This window comes from Lipotes vexillifer, unplaced genomic scaffold (genome assembly GCF_000442215.2).
Source record: "Lipotes vexillifer unplaced genomic scaffold, Lipotes_vexillifer_v1.1 scaffold268, whole genome shotgun sequence".
NCBI classification, from domain to species: domain Eukaryota; kingdom Metazoa; phylum Chordata; class Mammalia; order Artiodactyla; family Lipotidae; genus Lipotes; species Lipotes vexillifer.
The window spans coordinates 420,800-441,408 of NW_006796561.1; the positions used below are offsets into that span (position 1 = coordinate 420,800).

At 38.4% G+C, this 20,609-nt stretch overlaps 1 protein-coding gene across 1 annotated transcript in view; it reads right to left on the reverse strand.

Annotated features, from left to right (window-relative positions):
- The window catches only part of DMXL2 (Dmx like 2), a 170,428-nt gene that overhangs the window by 54,853 nt on the left and 94,966 nt on the right, over positions 1–20,609 (reverse strand). Inside the window, exons 18-19 of the mRNA XM_007468711.1 lie at positions 11,216–11,326; positions 734–903 (exon numbers count right to left, since the gene is read on the reverse strand). Coding sequence (XP_007468773.1) covers positions 734–903; positions 11,216–11,326 — 281 coding nt within the window. The remainder of the gene's footprint in view (positions 1–733; positions 904–11,215; positions 11,327–20,609) is intronic.

Here is a 20,609-nt window from a genome sequence, read left to right on the forward strand (position 1 = left end):
GCCCGCGCACCGCAACAAAGAGTAGCCCTTGCATACCGCAGCTGGAGAAAGCCCGCACACAGCAACAAAGACCCAACGTAGCAAAACCAAAATTAATTAAATAAGTTACAAAAGAAATTTATAGTATGTGTCATTTGCTGCCATAGATATGTTCTTCAAGTACACACAAATCAAAATTTTTTGAATGGTATTTTAAAAGTGCACAGGAAGTTTGGTATTTATTAATCTAGCCATGCAGAGAATCTTTTATAAAAAAAGAATGATTTGGGACTTCCCTGGTGGTCCAGAGGTTAAGACTCCACGTTTCTGTGCTTCCACTGCAGGGGGTGCGGGTTCCATCCTGGTTGGGGAACTATGATCCTGCAAGCCATGCAGTGCAGCATGCATAAATGAATGAATGAATGAATAAATAGATCTTTCTTTTCTATGTAATGTATGTAACTGACATACAGTTTGTATTTTCTTAAACTAGGATGTACCTCAGCTGACAGCAGGAAATATCTGTTCCATAAATATTATATACTTAGTATATATGGCAAAAGACAATTGATATACTGCTTGGACATTTTATAAAGGTCAAGTTTTAGTTTTAAAGGTCCAAAAATTTTTATTTAAGAAATTCTCAAGATCTCAAGATGTACATACTAATCCCTCACCACAGGTTTTCTGGAAGATAGTATCTTTTATGCTTTAAGAAAAGACTTAACTTCAAAATCCAATGAAGTAAAGTTACCTTTTCAATGCATCTTCGAAGAGTGTTAATATTCCTGACCCACCAACCTATTCCCATAGCTCTTAACTCAGACCACTGAGGGTCCCCTCTCTGAATTGCCGGAATCATATTAATCAGCTCTTCCTCAGCCTCAGAATGAAAAGCCCAGGCAAAATGGCAAGTAGACACACCTAAATTAGAAATACAAAATAATAAGTTTCAGAACTATATCAAAACAAAAACAAAACCAATTTTTTACATAATCATGTATTTATTCATTCTGGAAACAATTTTCAAGCTGAAAAAACGTATCAAAAGATTTCATCATTCAGTATTTCATAGTATAAGCTTCTACATACGAGATCACTGACAGGATACACAAATCCAAAATCTTTCTGAAATGTATTCGCTGCAAGAATAGAGACACTAAAACTTAATTGCTGGAAAGAAAGATATTTGAATAGCAAGCCATTCATATGTACGTACACACACCAAACTGATCAAGAGTAAAAGCTCTGGTCAAGTCAAAGTATGTTGGTCCATGTACGTGGACGTTGTTTCACAGTGCCTCTTGCTTGCAGACCATATCCTTCAGTACTGGATATGGAAAACTGCCCCATTCACCCTCCGGCCAAGGAGCTACATATCACTTCACAGCAAGCTTTAAACTTGATGAGAGTTCTGGGGAAGAATAGTCAGGAGGCACATTCCTCTGTCTTTGGTGCCTCAGTTAAAAAGAGTTTAAAGCGGCCTAATTACTGATGGCATATGGCAAACACTTTTATACCCTGGTAAAAGACTGACAGGGATCTAGGCTGTATTTAGAGGCAACAAATAGGGTTTAGTGACACTCTCAGTGAGTCTGTCAACAGTTGAACAACTGATAACACTTTACTCCACTTAGAGCAGGTGAAGAAGAAACATGAGAGAAGTGAACCAAGGAGTGATGTTAGATAGTGGGAATGCCACTGGGAAGAACCCCAAGGATCCCAGGAAAGAAGCCAGGCTGGTCGAATCAGCCATCTATTAGAATCCCTTTGGAAACAAAGAAAAGCCTGAGGTCAATGACGGTCTGATAGTCACATTACAACACAGGACTCCCAATGCTGTAAGGCTATCAATATTACCACATATAATTTTTTTCATTAACAACTACTATATAGATTTTCCATATAGTTTAAAGCTTTTCTAACAATTACTGCTTCCCAACAGTTCCTTCGGAAATTATTAAAAAAACTATTAGGACCATTTTAAATAATAATCTTAAGTCTTTTAAATTCCTCATTGCTAACATTTATATACTGTGTTTGAAATCATATCACAAAATCAATGCAACAAGCCTTAACTGTCACTATAAATTAAGGGGGAAAATGGACAAAACTTAAAAACATCAACTTGTATTTTTTCAGAACCTAAAAAGCAGATTAATTCTCTCACTATTTAAATCTGTCTGATTCAAGAAAAAATCACTGAATGAAATAACTATAAAAAAACTAACACTTTGCTTTAGAAATTGCTATTATAAGGTAATGCAAAATGCACACTTTCGCTGATATAAAAATTTTAATATAAAGTAACAATATAAAGTATGTTTTATACCCTTAAATGAAATTTGGTTGATTACATCTTTGGTATGACTAAAAGGAAACAAAAATATACACAGACATGTCAGAGGAATTTGGTTCAGAAAAAAGATTAAGATATCAGTAACTCTATTTGGAAATCTAACTACTAGAAGTGAAAAAAGGTATTAGGAAGAAAAAACAAGGGGCATCAGCAGGCACTTATTTTTATTTGCCTACCAATGGCAGGCTATTCTTTGCAATATATCTCTGTTCTTCTTAGCTTGTCTACTAGCTACTTAAGTTTTTCCCCAGACCATCACCTACAATAGCAGTCAATTTTCTCATCTCCAATGTTTTAACTGTATCAAAGGGAAAATGGAATTTGACAAAGCTTTAGAAATTTGAGGTGTTTTAGATCTCCCTAGGCAATATACACAATTGTCATTAAGTGATTCAGTATCATATGACCATCATTTAAAACTAAAATTAAAAATTTTTAAACTAAAATTTGAGATACCATTTTTTAAACCTATTCCAAATGCCATAGATTGTTTTAAATGATAATATCAAGTGTTGCAATGAGTTGAGTTTTGGCATCATCAAATACTGGTTCTGGGAATGTAAATGAGCATGGTCTTTCTGAAAGTCACAAGATTTATCAAGACTTAAGAATTTTCAGGGGAGAGGGGGAAGATGGCGGAAGAGTAAGATGCGGAGATCACACGTGGAACAACTCCTACAGAACACCCACTGAACGCTGGCAGAAGACCTCAGACCTCCCAAAAGGCAAGAAACTCCCCACGTACCTGGGTAGGGCAAAAGAAAAAGAATAAACAGAGACAAAAGAATAGTGACAGGACCTGCACCAGGGGGAGGGAGCTGTGAAGGAGGAAAGGTTTCCACACACTAGGAAGCCCCTTCCTGGGCGGAGACTGTGGGTGGTGGAGGGGGGAAGCTTCGGAGCCACGGAGGAGAGCAGAGCAACAGGGGTGCGGAGGGCAAAGTGGAGCGATTCCCGCACAGAGTATCGGTGCCGACCGGCACTCACCAGCCCCAGAGGCTTGCCTGCTCACCTGCTGGGACGGGCGGGGGCTGGGAGCTGAGGCTCGGGCTTTGGTCGGAGCACAGGGAGAGGACTGGGGGCGTGAACACAGCCTGAAGGGGTTAGTGCACCATAGCTAGCCGGGAGGGAGTCCGGGGAAAAGTCTGGACCTGACGAAGAGGCAAGAGACTTTTTCTTCCCTCTTTGTTTCTTGGTGCGCGAGGAGAGGGGATAAGAGCGCAGCGTAAGGGAGCTCCAAAGACGGGCGCGAGACGTGGCTATCAGCACGGACCCCAGAGACGGGCATGAGATATAAGGCCGCTGCAGCCGCCACCAAGAAGCCTGTGTGCCAGCACAGGTCACTATCCACACCTCCCCTCCCAGAGCCTGTGCAGCCCACCACTGCCAGGGTCCCGAGATCCGGGGACAACTTCCCCGGGAGAAGAGATGGCGCGCCTCAGGCTGGTGCAACGTCGTGCTGGCCTCTGCAGCCCCAGGCTTGCCCTGCACTCCGTGCCCCTGCCTCCCAACAGCCTGAGTGAGCCAGAGCCCCCAAATCAGCTGCTCCTTTAACCCCGTCCTGTATGAGCGAAGAACAGATGCCCTCCGGTGACCTACACGCAGAGGCGGGGCCAAATCCAAAGCTTAACCTCGGAGCTGTGCAAACAAAGAAGAGAAAGGGAAATATCTCCCAGCAACCTCAGGAGCAGCGGAGTAAATCTCCACAATCAAGTTGATGTACTCTGCATCTGTGGAATACCTGAATAGACAACAAATCACCCCAAATTGAGGAGGTGGACTTTGAGAGCAAGATATATTCTTTTTTCCCCTTTCCCTTTTTGTGAGTGTGTATGTGTATGCTTCTGTGTGAGACTGTTTCTGTATAGCTTTGCTTTCACCATTTGTCCTAGAGTTCTGTCCATCCATTTTTGTTTGTTTGTTTTGTTTTTTACTTAAATAATTTTTTCCTTAATAATCATTTTTTATTTTAATAACTATTTCATTTTACTTTTATTTTTTTTCCTTCCTCCCTCCCTCCCTCCCTCCCTCCCTTCCTTTCTTTCTTTCTACTTTTTCTCCGTTTTATTCTGAGCCGTGTGGATGAAAGGCTCTTGCTGCTGCAGCCAGGAGTCAGTGCTGTGCCTCTGATGTGGGAGAGCCAACTTCAGGACACTGGTCAACAAGAGACCTCCCAGCTCCATGTAATAAAAAAGGTGCAAAAACGACCAGCAAGCTACAGTGCTGGACATCCTATGCCAAACAACTAGCAAGACAGGAACACAACCCCATCCATTAGCAGAGTGGCTGCCTAAAATCATAATAAGGCCACAGACACCCCCAAACACACCACCAGACGTGGACCTGTCCACCAGAAAGACAATATCCAGCCTCATCCACCAGAACACAGGCACTAGTCCACTCCACCAGGAAACCTACCCAACCCACTGAACCAACCTTAGCCACTGGGGACAGACACCAAAAACAACGGGAACTACAAACATGCAGCCTGCAAAAAGGAGACACCAAACACAGTAAGATAAGCAAAATGAAAAGACAGAAAAACACACAGCAGATGAAGGAGCAAGGTAAAAGTCCACCATACCTAACAAATGAAGAAGAAATAGGCAGTCTACCTGAAAAAGAATTCAGAATAATGATAGTAAAGCTGATCCAAAATATTGGAAATAGAACAGACAAAGTGCAAGAAACATTTAACAAGGACCAAGAAGAACTAAAGAGGAAACAAGTAACGATGGACAACACAATAAATGAAATTTAAAATAATCTAGAAGGGATCAATAGCAGAATACTGAGGCAGAAAAATGGATAAGTGACCTGGAAAATAAAATAGTGGAAATAACTACTACAGAGCAGAAAAAAGAATGAAAAGAACTGAGGACAGTCTCAGAGACCTCTGGGACAACATTAAATGCACCAACATTCAAATTATAGGGGTCCCAGAAGAAGAAGAGAAAAAGAAACGCACTGAGAAAATATTTGAAGAGATTATAGTTGAAAACTTCCCTAATATGGGAAAGGAAATAGTTGATCAAGTCCAGGAAGCACAGAGAGTCCTATACAGGATAAATCCAAGGAGAAACCCGCCAAGACACATATTAATCAAACTATCAAAAATTAAATACGAAGAAAACATATTAAAAGCAGCAAGGGAAAAACAACAAATAACACACAAGGGAATCACCAAAAGGTTAACTGCTGATCTTTCAGCAGAAACTCTGCGAGCCAGAAGGGAGTGGCAGGACATATGTAAAGTGATGAAGGAGAAAAACCTACAACCAAGATTACTATACCCAGCAAGGATCTCATTCAGATTCAATGGAGAAATTAAAATATTTACAAAGAAAAGCTGAGAGAGTTCAGCACCACCAAACCAGCTTTACAACAAATGCTAAAGGAACTTCTCTAGGCAAGAAACACAAGAGGAGGAAAAGACCTACAATAACATACCCAAAACAATTAAGAAAATGGGAATAGGAACATACATATCAATAATTACCTTAAAAAAAAATAATTACCTTAAATGTAAATGGACTAAATGCTCCCACCAAAAGACACAGACTGGCTGAATGGATACAAAAACAAGACCCATATATATGCTGTCTACAAGAGACCCACTTCAGATCTAGGGACACATACAGACTGAAAGTGAGGGGATGGAAAAGAGATATTCCATGCAAATGGAAATCAAAAGAAAGCTGCAGTAGCAATTCTCATATCAGACAAAATAGACTTTAAAATAAAGACTATTACAAGAGACAAAGAAGGACACTACATAATGATCAAGGGATCGATCCAAGAAGAAGATATAACAATTGTAAATATTTATGCACCCAACATAGGAGCACCTCAATACATAAGGCAAATACTAACAGCCACAAAAGGAGAAATCGACAGTAACACTTTCATAGTAGGGGACTTTAACAGCCCACTTTCATCAATGGACAGATCATCCAAAATGAAAATAAATAAGGAAACACAAGCTTTAAATGATACATTAAACAAGATGGACTTAATTGATGTTTATAGGACATTCCATCCAAAAACAACAGAATACACATTTTTCTCAAGCGCTCATGGAACATTCTCCATGACAGATTATATCTTGGGTCACAAATCAAGCCTTGGTAAATTTAAGAAAACTGAAATTGTATCAAGTATCTTTTCCGACCACACGTTATGAGACTAGATATCAATTATAGGAAAAGATCTGTAAAAAATACAAACACATGGAGGCTAAACAATACACTACTTAATAACGAAGTGATCACTGAAGAAATCAAAGAGGAAATCAAAAAATACCTAGAAACAAATGACAGTGGAGATTCGATGACCCAAAACCTATGGGATGCAGGAAAAGCAGTTCTAAGAGGGAAGTTTATAGCAATACAATTCAACCTTAAGAAACAGGAAACACCTCGAATAAACAACCTAACCTTGCACCTAAAGCAATTAGAGAAAGAAGCACAAAAAAACCCCAAAGTTAGCAGAAGGAAAGAAATCATAAAGATCAGATCAGAAATAAAAGAAAAAGAAATGAAGGAAATGACAGCCAAGATCAATAAAACTACAAGCTGGGTCTTTGAGAAGATAAACAAAATTGATAAACCATTAGCCAGAATCAGCAAGACAAAAAAGGAGAAGACTCAAATCAACAGAATTACAAATGAAGACGGAGAAGTAACAACTGACACTGAAGAAATACAAAAGATCATGAGAGATTACTACAAGCAACTGTATACCAATAAAATGGACAACCTGGAATAAATGGACAAATTCTTAGAAAATCACAACCTTCCGAGACTGAACCAGGAAGAAACAGAAAATATAAACAGACTGATCAGAATCATTAAAATTGAGACCGTGATCTAAAATCTTCCAACGAACAAAAGCCCAGGACCACATGGCTTCACAGGCGAATTCTATCAAACATTTAGAGAAGAGCTAACACCTATCCTTCTCAAACTCTTCCAAAATATAGCAGAGGGAGGAACACTCCAAAACAGTCTATGAGGCCACCATCACCCTGATACCAAAACCAAACAAGGATGTCACAAAGAAGGAAAACTACATGCCAATATCACTGATGAACATAGATGCAAATATCCTCAACAAAATACTAGCAAACAGAATCCAACAGCACTTTAAAAGGATCATGCACCATGATCAAGTGGGGTTTATTCAAGGAATGCAAGGATTCTTCAAAATATGCAAATCAATCAACGTGATACACCATATTAACAAATTGAAGGGAAAAACCATATGATCATCTCAGTAGATGCAGAGAAAGCTTTCGACAAAATTCCACACCCATTTATGATATAAACCCTGCAGAAAGTAGTCATAGAGGTAACTTTCCTCAACATAATAAAGGCCATATATGACAAACCCACAGCCAACATTGTCCTCAATGATGAAAAACGGAAACCATTTCCACTAAGATCAGGAATAAGAAAAGGTTGCCCACTCTCACCACTCTTATTCAACATAGTTTTGCAAGTTTTAGCCACAGCAATCAGAGAAGAAAAGGAAATAAAAGGAATCCAAATCGGAAAAGAGGAAGTAAAGCTGTCACTGTTTGCAGATGACATGATACTATACATAGAGAATCCTAAAGATGCTACCAGAAAACTACTAGAGCTAATCAACGAATTTGGTAAAGTAGCAGGATACAAAATTAATGCACAGAAATCTCTGGCATTCCTATACACTAATGATGAAAAATCTGAAAGTGAAATTAAGAAAACACTCCCATTTACCACTGCAACAAACAGAATAAAATAACAAGGAATAACCCTACCTAAGGAGACAAAAGACCTGTATGCAGAAAATTACAAGACGCTGATGAAAGAAATTAAAGATGATACAAATAGATGGAGAGATATACCATGTTCTTGGATTGGAAGAATCAACATTGTGAAAATGACTCTACTACCCTAAGCAATGTACAGAGTCAATGCAATCCCTATCAAACTACCACTGGCATTTTTCACAGAACTAGAACAAAAAATTTCACAATTTGTATGGAAACACAAAAGACTCCGAATAGCCAAAGCAATCTTGGGAACGAAAAACGGAGCTGGAGGAAGCAGGCACCCTGACTTCAGACTATACTACAAAGCTACAGTAATCAAGACAGTATGGTACTGGCACAAAAACAGAAACATACATCAATGGAACAGGATAGAAAGCCCAGAGATAAACCCACACGCATATGGTCACCTTATCTTTGATAAAGGAGGCAGGAATGTACAGGGGAGAAAGGACAGCCTCTTCAGTAAGTGGTGCTGGGAAAACTCGACAGGTACATGTAAAAGTATGAGATTAGATCACTCCCTAACACCATACACAAAAATAAGCTCAAAATGGATTAAAGACCTAAATGTAAGGCCAGACACCATCAAACTCTTAGAGGAAAACATAGGCAGAACACTCTATGACATAAATCACAGCAAGATCCTTTTTGACCCACCTCCTAGAGAAATGGAAATAAAAACAAAAATAAACAAATGGGATCGAATGAAACTTAAAAGCTTTTGCATAGGGCTTCCCTGGTGGCACAGTGGTTGAGGGTCCGCCTGCCGATGCAGGGGACATGGGTTCGTGCCCCGGTCTGGGAGGATCCCACATGCCGCGGATAGGCTGGGCCCGTGAGCCATGGCTGCTGAGCCTGTGCGTCCGGAGCCTGCGCTCCGCAATGGGAGAGACCATGGCAGTGAGAGGCCTGCATACCGCAAAAAAAAAAAAAAGCTTTTGCACAGCAAAGGAAACCATAAACAAGACCAAAAGACAACCCTCAGAATGGGAGAAAATATTTGCAAATGAAGCAACTGACAAAGGATTAATGTCCAAAATTTACAAGCAGCTCATGCCACTCAATAACAAAAAAACAAACAACCCCATCCAAAAATGGGCAGAAGACCTAAATAGACATTTCTCCAAAGAAGATATACAGACTGCCAACAAACACATGAAAGAATGCTCAACATCATTAATCATTAGAGAAATGCAAATCAAAACTACAATGAGATATCATCTCACACCAGTCAGAATGGCCATCATCAAAAAATCTAGAAACAATAAATGCTGGAGAGGGTGTGGAGAAAAGGGAACACTCTTGCACTGCTGGTGGGAATGTGAATTGGTTCAGCCACTATGGAGAACAGTATGGAGGTTCCTTAAAAAACTACAAATAGAACTACCATATGACCCAGCAATCCCACTACTAGGTATATACCCTGAGGAAACCAGAATTCAGAAAGAGTCATGTACCAAAATGTTCATTGCAGCTCTATTTACAATAGCCCGGAGATGGAAACAACCTAAGTGCCCGCCGTCGGATGAATGGATAAAGAAGATGTGGCACATATATACAATGGAATATTACTCAGCCATAAAAAGAAACGAAATTGAGCTATTTGTAGTGAGGTGGATGGACCTAGAGTCTGTCATACAGAGTGAAGTAAGTCAGAAAGAGAAAGACGAATACCGTATGCTAACAGATAAATATGGAATCTAAGGGGAAAAAACGTCATGGAGAACCTAGGGGCAAGATGGCAATAAAGACAGACCTACTAGAGAATGGACTTGAGGATATGGGGAAGGGGAAGGGTAAGCTGTGACAAAGTGAGAGAGTGGCAATGGACATATATACACTACCAAACATAAAATAGATAGCTAGTGGGAAGCAGCCGCATAGCACAGGGAATTCAGCTAGGTGGTTTGTGACCACCTAGAGGGGTGGGATAGGGAGGGTGGAAGGGAGGGAGACGCTAGAGGGAAGAGATATGAGAGCATATGTATATGTATCTGATTCACTTTGTTATAAAGCAGAAAGTAACACACCATTGTAAAGCAACTATACTCCAATAAAGATGTTATAAAAGAAAAGAATTTTCAAGCCCTTTGATTCAGTAATTTCACTACTAGAAAACAAACATGAGGAAGTAATCAGATATATACATAAATATTTATATGCAAGGTTATAAGGTCATTCATTAACAGTGATAATTCAAATAGGAAAAAAAACAGTAAATTTTGTATTTTTAGAAAAAATAAAGGACTATATAGATGAATTATAGTTTAAAAACACAACAGAACATGACATATATTTGTAATCATATTTTCAAAGAACATTTATTGAGGGTAAAGGGTAAAGAGTAAGTACTGTGGGTAAGAGTAACAAACTATAAAGCCTCGTATTCCAGTTCCTACAATACTAAAGCATATTTTATGGGGCTGTATCCAGGATGCTGGCTTCAAAAGGAACACAGCCCACTGCACTGGAATTCTCTATTAACAGATAGCCCTATATCTTGGCAGGTCACTTTAAACTCTATAGTTTTGATTCTTTAATCTATTAAGTTAGGGGGCTGATATAAACCTATACATCGCAAATCAGGGTATGTGGCAATGTGCTAGAAGTATACAAATCTACTGGATTACTATACGGCAGATATTCATGAAACATCAGCTTTACTTGTAAGTAAATAACTTAGAACATAATACTTATATTAAAATAAACACAAATAATAATGCATAGGACAAAATTTACATAATTTTTAAAGAAAAGGTATCAGGCGTCATAGAAATTCAGGGCCACTTTAGGTTACAACCTCAGGCATACCAGTTTACTTAAACTACTATGACTTTAGTGACTGAAGTCTGAGAAACTGAGACAGATGAGCAAAAGTCACAGAATACAGCTGAAAAATAACATAGAAAAAAGTTAAGTGGGTACCTTATTTTCCTGTGACAGGAAGATCTTAAGGCTAGTGATAGGTATGCATATGTTGATTTACTAATGCTTAGACACAAATATGAACATACTAACCACTTCAGTACGAAATAAAAGTTGCACGAAGGTTCAAACAATACCTTGATGAAGCAGTTGTACTCGGTATAAAGGAGGCAGCGATGTCAAAAGGCAAGTGTGCAAGCGCATAGCTAGTAAGTACCGCAAACCACACTCATCTAATGTGTCTCTTCCTGCAAAGAGGAAATATGTTTAAGGAAAAAGGAATGCAACAAATCACAAACCAGTAAAAAGTTAGAAAATAAACATTAAATTTAATAATAATAATTTACACAAAATATATATATTTTTGAGTGTATTCCTTTCTGAACACTTCAATATCTTTATTTATACAGCTTTACAAAAAGCATATGTATATATTAAAACTGCCAAATGAAAAAAAATTGGGAAAAATATAAGTACCTATTAGTACAGGTAATAATAGTACTTAGAGCTACTCATAATAAATGAAAAGGAAAGAAATCTTGAAATCCAATAAAAAATATATTAGCTATAGTAAGTTAGGTATCATTTTTAAAAATATTTCCTGTGCAAATTCAGATGAGATTTAAAAACAGGAATTACATAAATAAAGTAAAATTATTTATTATATGATTAAATAGGTAATATTTTCTAGGTTGGTTAGCTCCAATGAAATACAGAAGATTCATTATTCAAAGATTTCAAATTTGACTCCCCAGCCTAGTGTTACCAAGTTAAGGCTGAACTCTAACCTTGATTCCACAAATTTACTCTTAGTCAAAAGTTGAGCAGAGGTATGAAAGCATGGCAAGTTTACTCAAAATTATAGCCATTGTTGGATAAAAGAAACAGAAAAATACTAACATCGCCTAGCCTGGTAACTGCCACTTAGGAAGTACTCAAGAGTATTGAATCAAATATTTTCTTGAAGAAAATAAAACGTTTTAAATTGTCAAAGTTCCACCCCTGCTTCCCATCAGCTATATTTGTTCATCCACTCACTCATGTATTCATTCAACAAAGTAAGCATCCGCTACACTGGAGGCACAGTTAAGGTACTGGGGGTTTGGCAGGGAATAAGGCAAAGTCCCCACTCTCAGGGTGCTTACATCTTAGGAGACAGAGACAAACAATAAAGTAATGTGTCTAGTGGAAATTAATGCTATTGAGAGAAATAAAGCGGGACTGAGAGAAAGGGAGTGCTGGGGTAAGAGGGTTCTATTTGATGTGAGGCCAGGGAAGAACATTCCAATAAGATGACATTTCAGCAGAAATCTGAGGAGGTAAGGGAATGAGGCACGCCTAAATCTGGAAGACAAGTATTCTTTGCAGAGGAAACAATATGCGCAAAGACTCTGAGACAGGAATGTGCCTAGTGTGTTTGTGGGACAGCAAGGAAGACAATGCAGTAGAATGGAAGTGAGCACAAATCACAAAGAGCCTTGAGGATCACTGAAGCATTTGGCTTTTTGTTCTAAAGTGAGATGGGAAGCCACAGTGTTTGTTGAGCAGAGGAGAGATTTGATGTGATTTTGTTTTAAAATAATCACTAGTTCCTATGCGAAGAACAGACTGGGGTAACAAGAACGAAACAGTTTAGTAGGAGACTTTGTCAATAATTAGGCAGGATGTGACGTGACTTGGACCAGAGTGGTAACAGAAGAGGTGACGAGAAATGACTGGAGTCTCCATACAGTAGAACTAATAGCATTTGCCAATGGACTGGATTAGGGCGGGAGAGAAAGCAGAGTCAGGAATACCTCTAAATTGTCTTACTTGAACAAATGGAAGAATTCATTAACTTAGAATCCATTTATTGAGATGGCAACTATTTAATCTCCGAGCTTCAGTTTGCTACCTGTGAAATGGAGACATTCATTCCTGCCTTATCTACCTAATGAAAATCCATTGTGACCAGGAGGAACCATTTTTATATTGCCTAACTAAGGATACAGTTTTGTATCCGAAAATTTAAACTATTTTTCATGGATTATGATGTATCTATTTTCTGAATATCTCAAGTAAAAACTCTAACATATATTAAGTTTGCAACAAAGGCTTAAGGCTGTTCTGGGGAGAATCTTGCTCAACTGCACACAACCTCATAATGATTCAAAAAATTTTTAATTAATATGGTTAGAAAATAACTCATAGGCAAAATCCTCTAAAGGTCACTAGTTATTTTAATCTACAGAAAACCTTGGAGATATAAAGACATAAACCTATATGAAGAGATACATTCCAGGTAGCTTTGAGGAACAGTCTTTTTCCCTCAAACTTGGAAATCTTGTGAAATAATTAAAAGAGTATAGGCTTGGAGGCAACGATTTACCCACATCTGAACCCCAGTTCTGCCATTTACTACCTATGTGATCTTACGTGTCACTTAATCTCCCGAAGGATCAGAGTCTTCATCTATAAAATTAAGTATAATAGTGGCTACCTACTAGAAGACTGTTGTAATAATTAAATACAATAAAGTACATGAAGCACCTGGCACATAGCAATTGTTCACTCCTCCATAATATTTACTGAATGAATGAATGATCAATCATTTTCGGTTTCCTTTGCTAATGTCATCATTTAGAATCAACACCATTACCTTCAACTATCTGCATAAAAAAGAATGAAATCTAGTTTCAGGAGGCAGCCAAAATTTTTCTGGTTACAGAATGAATTAAGCAAGACACATGTTACATTAAAATGTATGAAAACCCCTATCTCAAGAGACTTTTTGGAGAAAATTAGGTAATTGTAAAAATTATTTATACCTAGAAATGTGAAGATGAACAAGTTGAGCCCAGGGAGTCCTTACAACCTGGTGGTTCAATAGTAAAATTAACAAATGGGCCATTATTATCACTAAAATTAAAATAAACCATAGGAATCAATCTGTTCAAAAAAACCAAAAGACTATATGTCCAAAATGATATGAAGGTTTCAGGGTAAAAATTCATGTGAGGATGCACACAGATATCACAAATACATAAAGTCACATGCACAAGTCAGAGCCTACCCCAATCACCTTTCCTTTTACAACTAATCATTAATAGTAACTATCAACTAGAGAGGTCATTTCCCTGCAAGGTTTAAAGAAAGACTGCAATTTAATACGTGAGTCATTATATAGATAAACACAAACAGTTCTATTAATGATAACTTTATAAATTTTTAGTTAGAGTATTTACCTGAGTAACTCTTATCTCTGTTTTCATCAAGCTCAGTACTGGTGGTAGCCACTGTGTCAGCCAAAGCTACAAGGAACATCTGCTCCAAACGGGTAAGGCCTGGTAGACTTGAGTGCATAAGATGACTTGAAAGTACCCTAGCATGTTCTTGGCCAAAGTAAGCTGGTCCGTATTGAGAAAGATTTATTACTTTTGATTTGTTTTCTCTTTTTTCTGGCTCTAAGTCAATATCATCTGTTGTTATATCCTGGATTTGGAACAGCTCTGAATATTGATCCTCTGGTTGACTTTCCATGTGATCTTCATAGCTCTGTGGTATTTTTGTACTTTCTTCTGAAATTCTGTAGGTTGTATCTTGATCGGCAGCAAGCAATGCATATAACGGTAGTGGGGGAATAGAATCTATCTCAGTATAATCTCGAGTACCATCTTTTAGTTCCTTCTCCAGCATCAGCATCTCTAACTATTGCAACTTCTCCTGCAATGCATTTTACTAAATGAGAGAGAATAGCTTTAGCCCTGCGAACTTTCCCTAAATCCATCAATTCTAACAGCTGGGTTGGATGATACTGCGGGAGAGTAGGGGAAAGTACATGTGCAGCCTCAAATAAGCCACCATCTTGAGCTACAGTTGGTGAACAAAAAATATCATCAGCAATAGCTGCTCCCTCAACAATACTTTTTCTTGACAACATATTAGATTTAAAGGCAGAATGATCTTGTACTGCTGTCTCTTCTGCGTCAGGACCATCAGCGTCAACGTCTCCAAATCTGACAGCATGCTTCCACTGTGCATATACATGCATTTCACAATCCATTCCTACCACCAATATCCCATCTCTTACCCAAGAGAGAGAAACAGGCAGTGAAGGTGTACCATCAACAGAAGACACTAAGTCTATAGATCTAAGAAGAACCCATCTTGACCTAACTCCTTGCTTGATACTTCCACCTAGTGGTAAAGTAATGACAGCTACTCCATCCTTACTATTGATTTGCTCAGTCACAATTCCTGAAAGCCGCCCATACATGAAGATATTAGCACCGACCCCTACTGTGAGAATGTGGGAGCCATCTTCTTTTGATACCCAGTCCAAATGTACTAAATGTTTGATATTCGGAATAAGATATCTATCCTTGCTCAAAAGTGCATCTGATTTGCTGTACACAAAGAGATTACTGTCGACACTGACCCTTGAATCAAGTACACTCCCAACTTTGACCAAATCATCAAGATGAATTGTTTGTTCTAAAACCCATTCTGACCCTCCTGTAGATTCACATTCAAATATGCAAACATGCATGGAAAATTCTTTAGAAACAAAACCATTGTGATGGATAGGTTGTTTGTAAGCCACTGCAAGGCGACCCGTGTATGAACAGCTAACAGCAACTGGTCTTCCCACAATGCTCACTGTACTGCTGTTATCTTCTCCTTCATCATTCATCAAGGGCCATCTCCTCCAATGATAGGTTTCCTTCTCATCACTTTTACATTGCAGATTGGTTTCCATACTACATTTCCAGAAGCGTACTTTATTGTCAGAACAAGTTGTAACCACTAAATAAGGTGCCAGGCACACTGGATAAATTGAAGAGGAACTCAGGTGGCCTTAAAAAAGAAAAAGCAGATCGTCATAATAACAGAAACACAAAATAATATGCTAATAATCAAATTCTAGAATGTGATTAATCCAAATCCACTATGAGCTTCTTCAGAGTCACTCTGCAGTCCCCTGCTAAACCAAATATTTCATTAAAATAAAACTCAAAAGCAATGAAACAAGTCAATGCTTAATCAATAAACCTGTCACCTGCTGTAATTTATATGTCTTTACCACACATGCCTCACTGGACTTACATTCTATATCTTTTATCACTTTCATCATAAATACTTAAGTAGTCATTGAAATTTGCCTTTCAAATTCCCCTAACTGGCCCTCAAATAATCCAGACACTAGATCTGCCCCCACCACAAAATGTTTTCAGCTAAACAGACATTGGATCTCACCTTCTTCACCTGGTTTAATTCATGCTCTCCTAACACTGAACCAGAACCCTCATATTTATTCCTGACTGCCAAAGACTAACACTTCCCACCTATTGTCAACCATAACATGAGGGGAGGGACTTCCCTGGTGGGGCAGTGGTTGAGAGTCCTCCTGCCAATGCAGGGGACACAGGTTCGAGCCCTGGCCCTGGAAGACCCCACATGCTGTGGAGCAACTAAGCCCATGCGCCACAGCTACTGAGCCCACATGCTGCAACTACTAAAGCCCGCGCCTAGAGCCCGTGCTCCACAACAAGAGAAGCCACTGCAACAAGAAGCCCGCGCACCACAGCAAAGAGTAGCCCCCGCTCACCACAATGAGAGAAAGCCCGCACGCAGCAACAAAGACCCAACGCAGCCAAAAATAAATAAATTAAATCAATTAATTTAAAAAAAAACAACTATAAGATGAGGGGTAACAGTGATTAAGATTGGGATCAGAAGGCCTGGATTCAAGTTCCATTGTATCAATGCCTTCCTAACAGTGGGAAAGCCACTTAAACATCCGAGCCTGTTCTATCTAAATAATAGGGAGGGGCTTCCCTGGTGGCGCAGTGCTTGAGAATCTGCCTGCCAATGCAGGGGACACGGGTTCGAGCCCTGGTCTGGGAAGATCCCACATGCCGCGGAGCATCTAGGCCTGTGAGCCACAACTACTGAGCCTGCGCGTCTGGAGCCTGTGCTCCACAACAAGAGAGGCCGCAACAGTGAGAGGCCCGTGCACCGCGATGAAGAGTGGCCCCCGCTTGCCGCAACTAGAGAAAGCCCTCGCACAGAAACGAAGACCCAACACAGCCAAAAATAATAAATAAATATTTAAATAAATAAATAAATAATAGGGATCATGTTACTACTTCCCTTGGAGTTTTACTGTCCAACAAGACACTTGAAAGCATTTTACAGAGTCCCTGCAAAATGTAATTTATCATTATTAATTCCAATAAACTTATTTGAGTATATCCTAAACTTTCCAAATACTTTGAAAGATTCAAAAGCTGACCTAAATCTGCACCTGCCACAAAACCCCAGAGTAAACTCTTAATGTGGTCTTTCCAACTCTGATTCCAAACCTATGTAAGGGATGAGTAAGAGAACCTCATACTCAAAATCATTCACCAGTAATTGGAATAGTCTTGAACCTCCATTTCTGGTTCCCCAAAAACACTATTCGAGCAACTCCTCAATTCAAATTCCACAATGACAGAACATTTTAAAATACAGATGCCAGTCCTGCTCTTTAAACTATTTTACCAACCTTGCTAATGTCAGTATCACTCTAGGCAAACCAAACTCTAATCCTGTATCCTATATTTTTCCCCCAAAGTATCTGCCAACTCTTGGTCAAACATACTTAATAACAGCAGTACTGTGGATGAAAAGCCTTAATTAAAAAAAAAGCTTCAATAATTCACATATGACCATATTTTTCTTTGCAATTTCACTATCACAGTATTCCTATTTATAGGAAATCACAGTGTAGGCAAGGAACCTTGCATTAAAATATTCACACTATTTTCTGTCAAGCTGATTACATTTATCACAGGAAATTATTTCTAAAATAGACATGTTTCTAAATAGAGGTATCATTAGTAGAAAACAAATCTTTATTTCAGTGTCAACTCTGCACATATTTCAGAAGAGTTCATCCATTTTATGCACTGAAGATTGCTCTGAGCTACAACTGTCCGATCTTAAAAGTTATGTTACCTGCTGAAGGCGTTGCTCTTATTACTTCAACTCCTACTGGGAGATCAAGAGGTTGGCTATATACCAGTCTAGAACTCAGAATCAGTTTACTAGCAGTTTGAAGGTTGGCAATTGATGAAGAATGTGGCATGGGGCTCACACTAGGAGAGGTTTCTGGAGAAGAGTCTATGTTCTTCTGTCCAGGGACTGAAAGTAGACTCTCTGATGAAACACCTTCTGAAGCTTTAGCTTTGAAAATAAATTATGAAATTATGAAATATATTAGTATCATCACTATATACATGAGCTAGAATAATATTTTGTGATGATTTAAGAAACATGGTTTCTTAAAAGTGCTCTGGAGACAAGATCAATTTTCGAACTTTTGCTCAGTTACCTTGATAGAATTTTTTTTTTAACTATTTTACTCTTTCTTAGCATCAGCAATTGCATCACAGGGATATTGTCAGTGAAGAATCACAACATGTAAGATCTAGAAAAAAAACAAGTTCTCTAGCCCAGTGTTCTCAACCTTTAAAACACATCAAAAGCTTGAGGAACTTTTAACATGAAGGTTCTCAGGCCTAACCACAGAAACACTGACTCAGTTGTTTTGGGGTAGATCCCATAAATCTGCATTAATAAGCAGCCAAGGTGTTTCTGAAACAGATGGGTCATAAATCAAACTTTGAGAAATAACAAGGTACTGGCTCACTTAATAGATGAAGAAATTTAAACTTGGAAAGCTTAATGATTTTCCTTAGGTCTTAAAATTAGCTAGTGGTAAAGAAGACATTAAAATACCAGCCTACTAACTACCAAGTGCTGAAACAAGATAATAAACAAGATCTCAAGAGCATATAAAAGTTCCAAACAAATTTAAGATAGTATTAGTTGAATGGCTTTGTAAGCATATTGACCTTGATCTTTGTCCAAAAAGCTTCCAGCTTTCACATTCAGGTGGAGTGTAAATCTCTAAGCAGATTTAGTTATCTGTGCTTCTGCTACATGTAAGAGATACTTTGCATCACATTTATTTATTTGTATGTCCATCTCCCTCCCCCACATTAGACTATGAATTCATCAAGGGCAAGGATGAGGTCTTATTAGCTTTATACATCCCGAGTAGCACCAGAATACGGAGAGATAATAATCAATCCCCTTTTGCTTCTGGTGGATTTTAAATATGTCAATCTCTTTTATAATGGCAGACCACTAAATAAGAAATGTGAAAACATTTTTTGTAAAATAGAATAAGACGACAAACTTGAATCAGTAGTCAGAAGACAGAAATACTACTCCTACTCTAAAACTAACTAGATATGTTGCCTTAAGCAAGGTACTTCATCATCTCTAGCTATTTTCTCACCTGCAAAATAAGGGTGAACTGAATCATCTCTCTTTCTGTAAACCAGGCAATTTTCTAATGCATATATCTCATGCAAAGAAAGAAAATAAGAGCAGGGGGAAAAAGCAAAAGAAAGGCTTTAAAGCCAGAAGACCTAATTTTGAAACTTAGTCTGTGACAAACTAGATGTGTCATTTGGTCAAGTTACTTAATATTATTCCATTAGTAAACTGAAGGTAACATCTATCTCACATATATAAAGTACCTATCTCAGTACCTGGTACCTAGAAGGTACTCCAAATGTTCCTTCCCCACCTAAATGTAAGTCTAGTCTATCGCTTCACCCTTTGCCAGGATTTTCAACACACCGCTAAATTCACGTATCAGCTTTAATGGCAGTGTACACCATGTTAAATCTGCTGCACATTTTAGAACCACAAGATAGATGCTTTATGTCAAAGCTAAAGATAGCATATGATTTGTTTGCTTCTACTGTAATCTCACTGTTTGTGACATTTTACTGCTGTCACAAACAGAGTAAGCAAGGCAACTCTACACTAGCCCAGACCTGAGGGGAACAGCAGTGGGATACTTCCTTCATAAGCAGCGGGAGAGAAGGCATCACATGATTCCTATCCTACCACAAGGATCTGTTGCTACCTCTATTAATCTCTTCAGAACCATTCCTGACTCTGTGCCCAACTCTAGAAAATACTATATTCTCTGGTGGGTTAAGAATTCTCTTCCCAGAGGGTATTATGCTAAGTGAAATAAGTCAGACGGAGAAAGACAAATACTGCATGGTTTCACTCATATGTGGAATAGTTTTTAAAAGTAGTAAGTGAACAAACAAAACAAAACAAAGACTAACACATAGATAGAGAGAACAGATTGGTGGTTACCAGAGGGGAAAGGGGGTGGGCAAGGGCAGAATGGGTAAAGGGAGTAAACTCTATGGTGACAGATGGAAACTATACTTTTGGTGGTGAGCACACTGTAGTGTATACAGAAATCAAATTAGAATGCTATACACATGAAACTTATATAATTTTATAAACCAATGTTACCTCAATTTAAAAAAATAAAGATAAAATTCTCTTCCTGACAAGCTTTTATCAATAGATCCCTCTACTCTTGCATTCCTGTGGAACAACATGTAATGCCAAGAATTAACTCCAAAGGCTTTGAAAATTTTTTTGGATTCCTCCTGCCACAAGAAGATT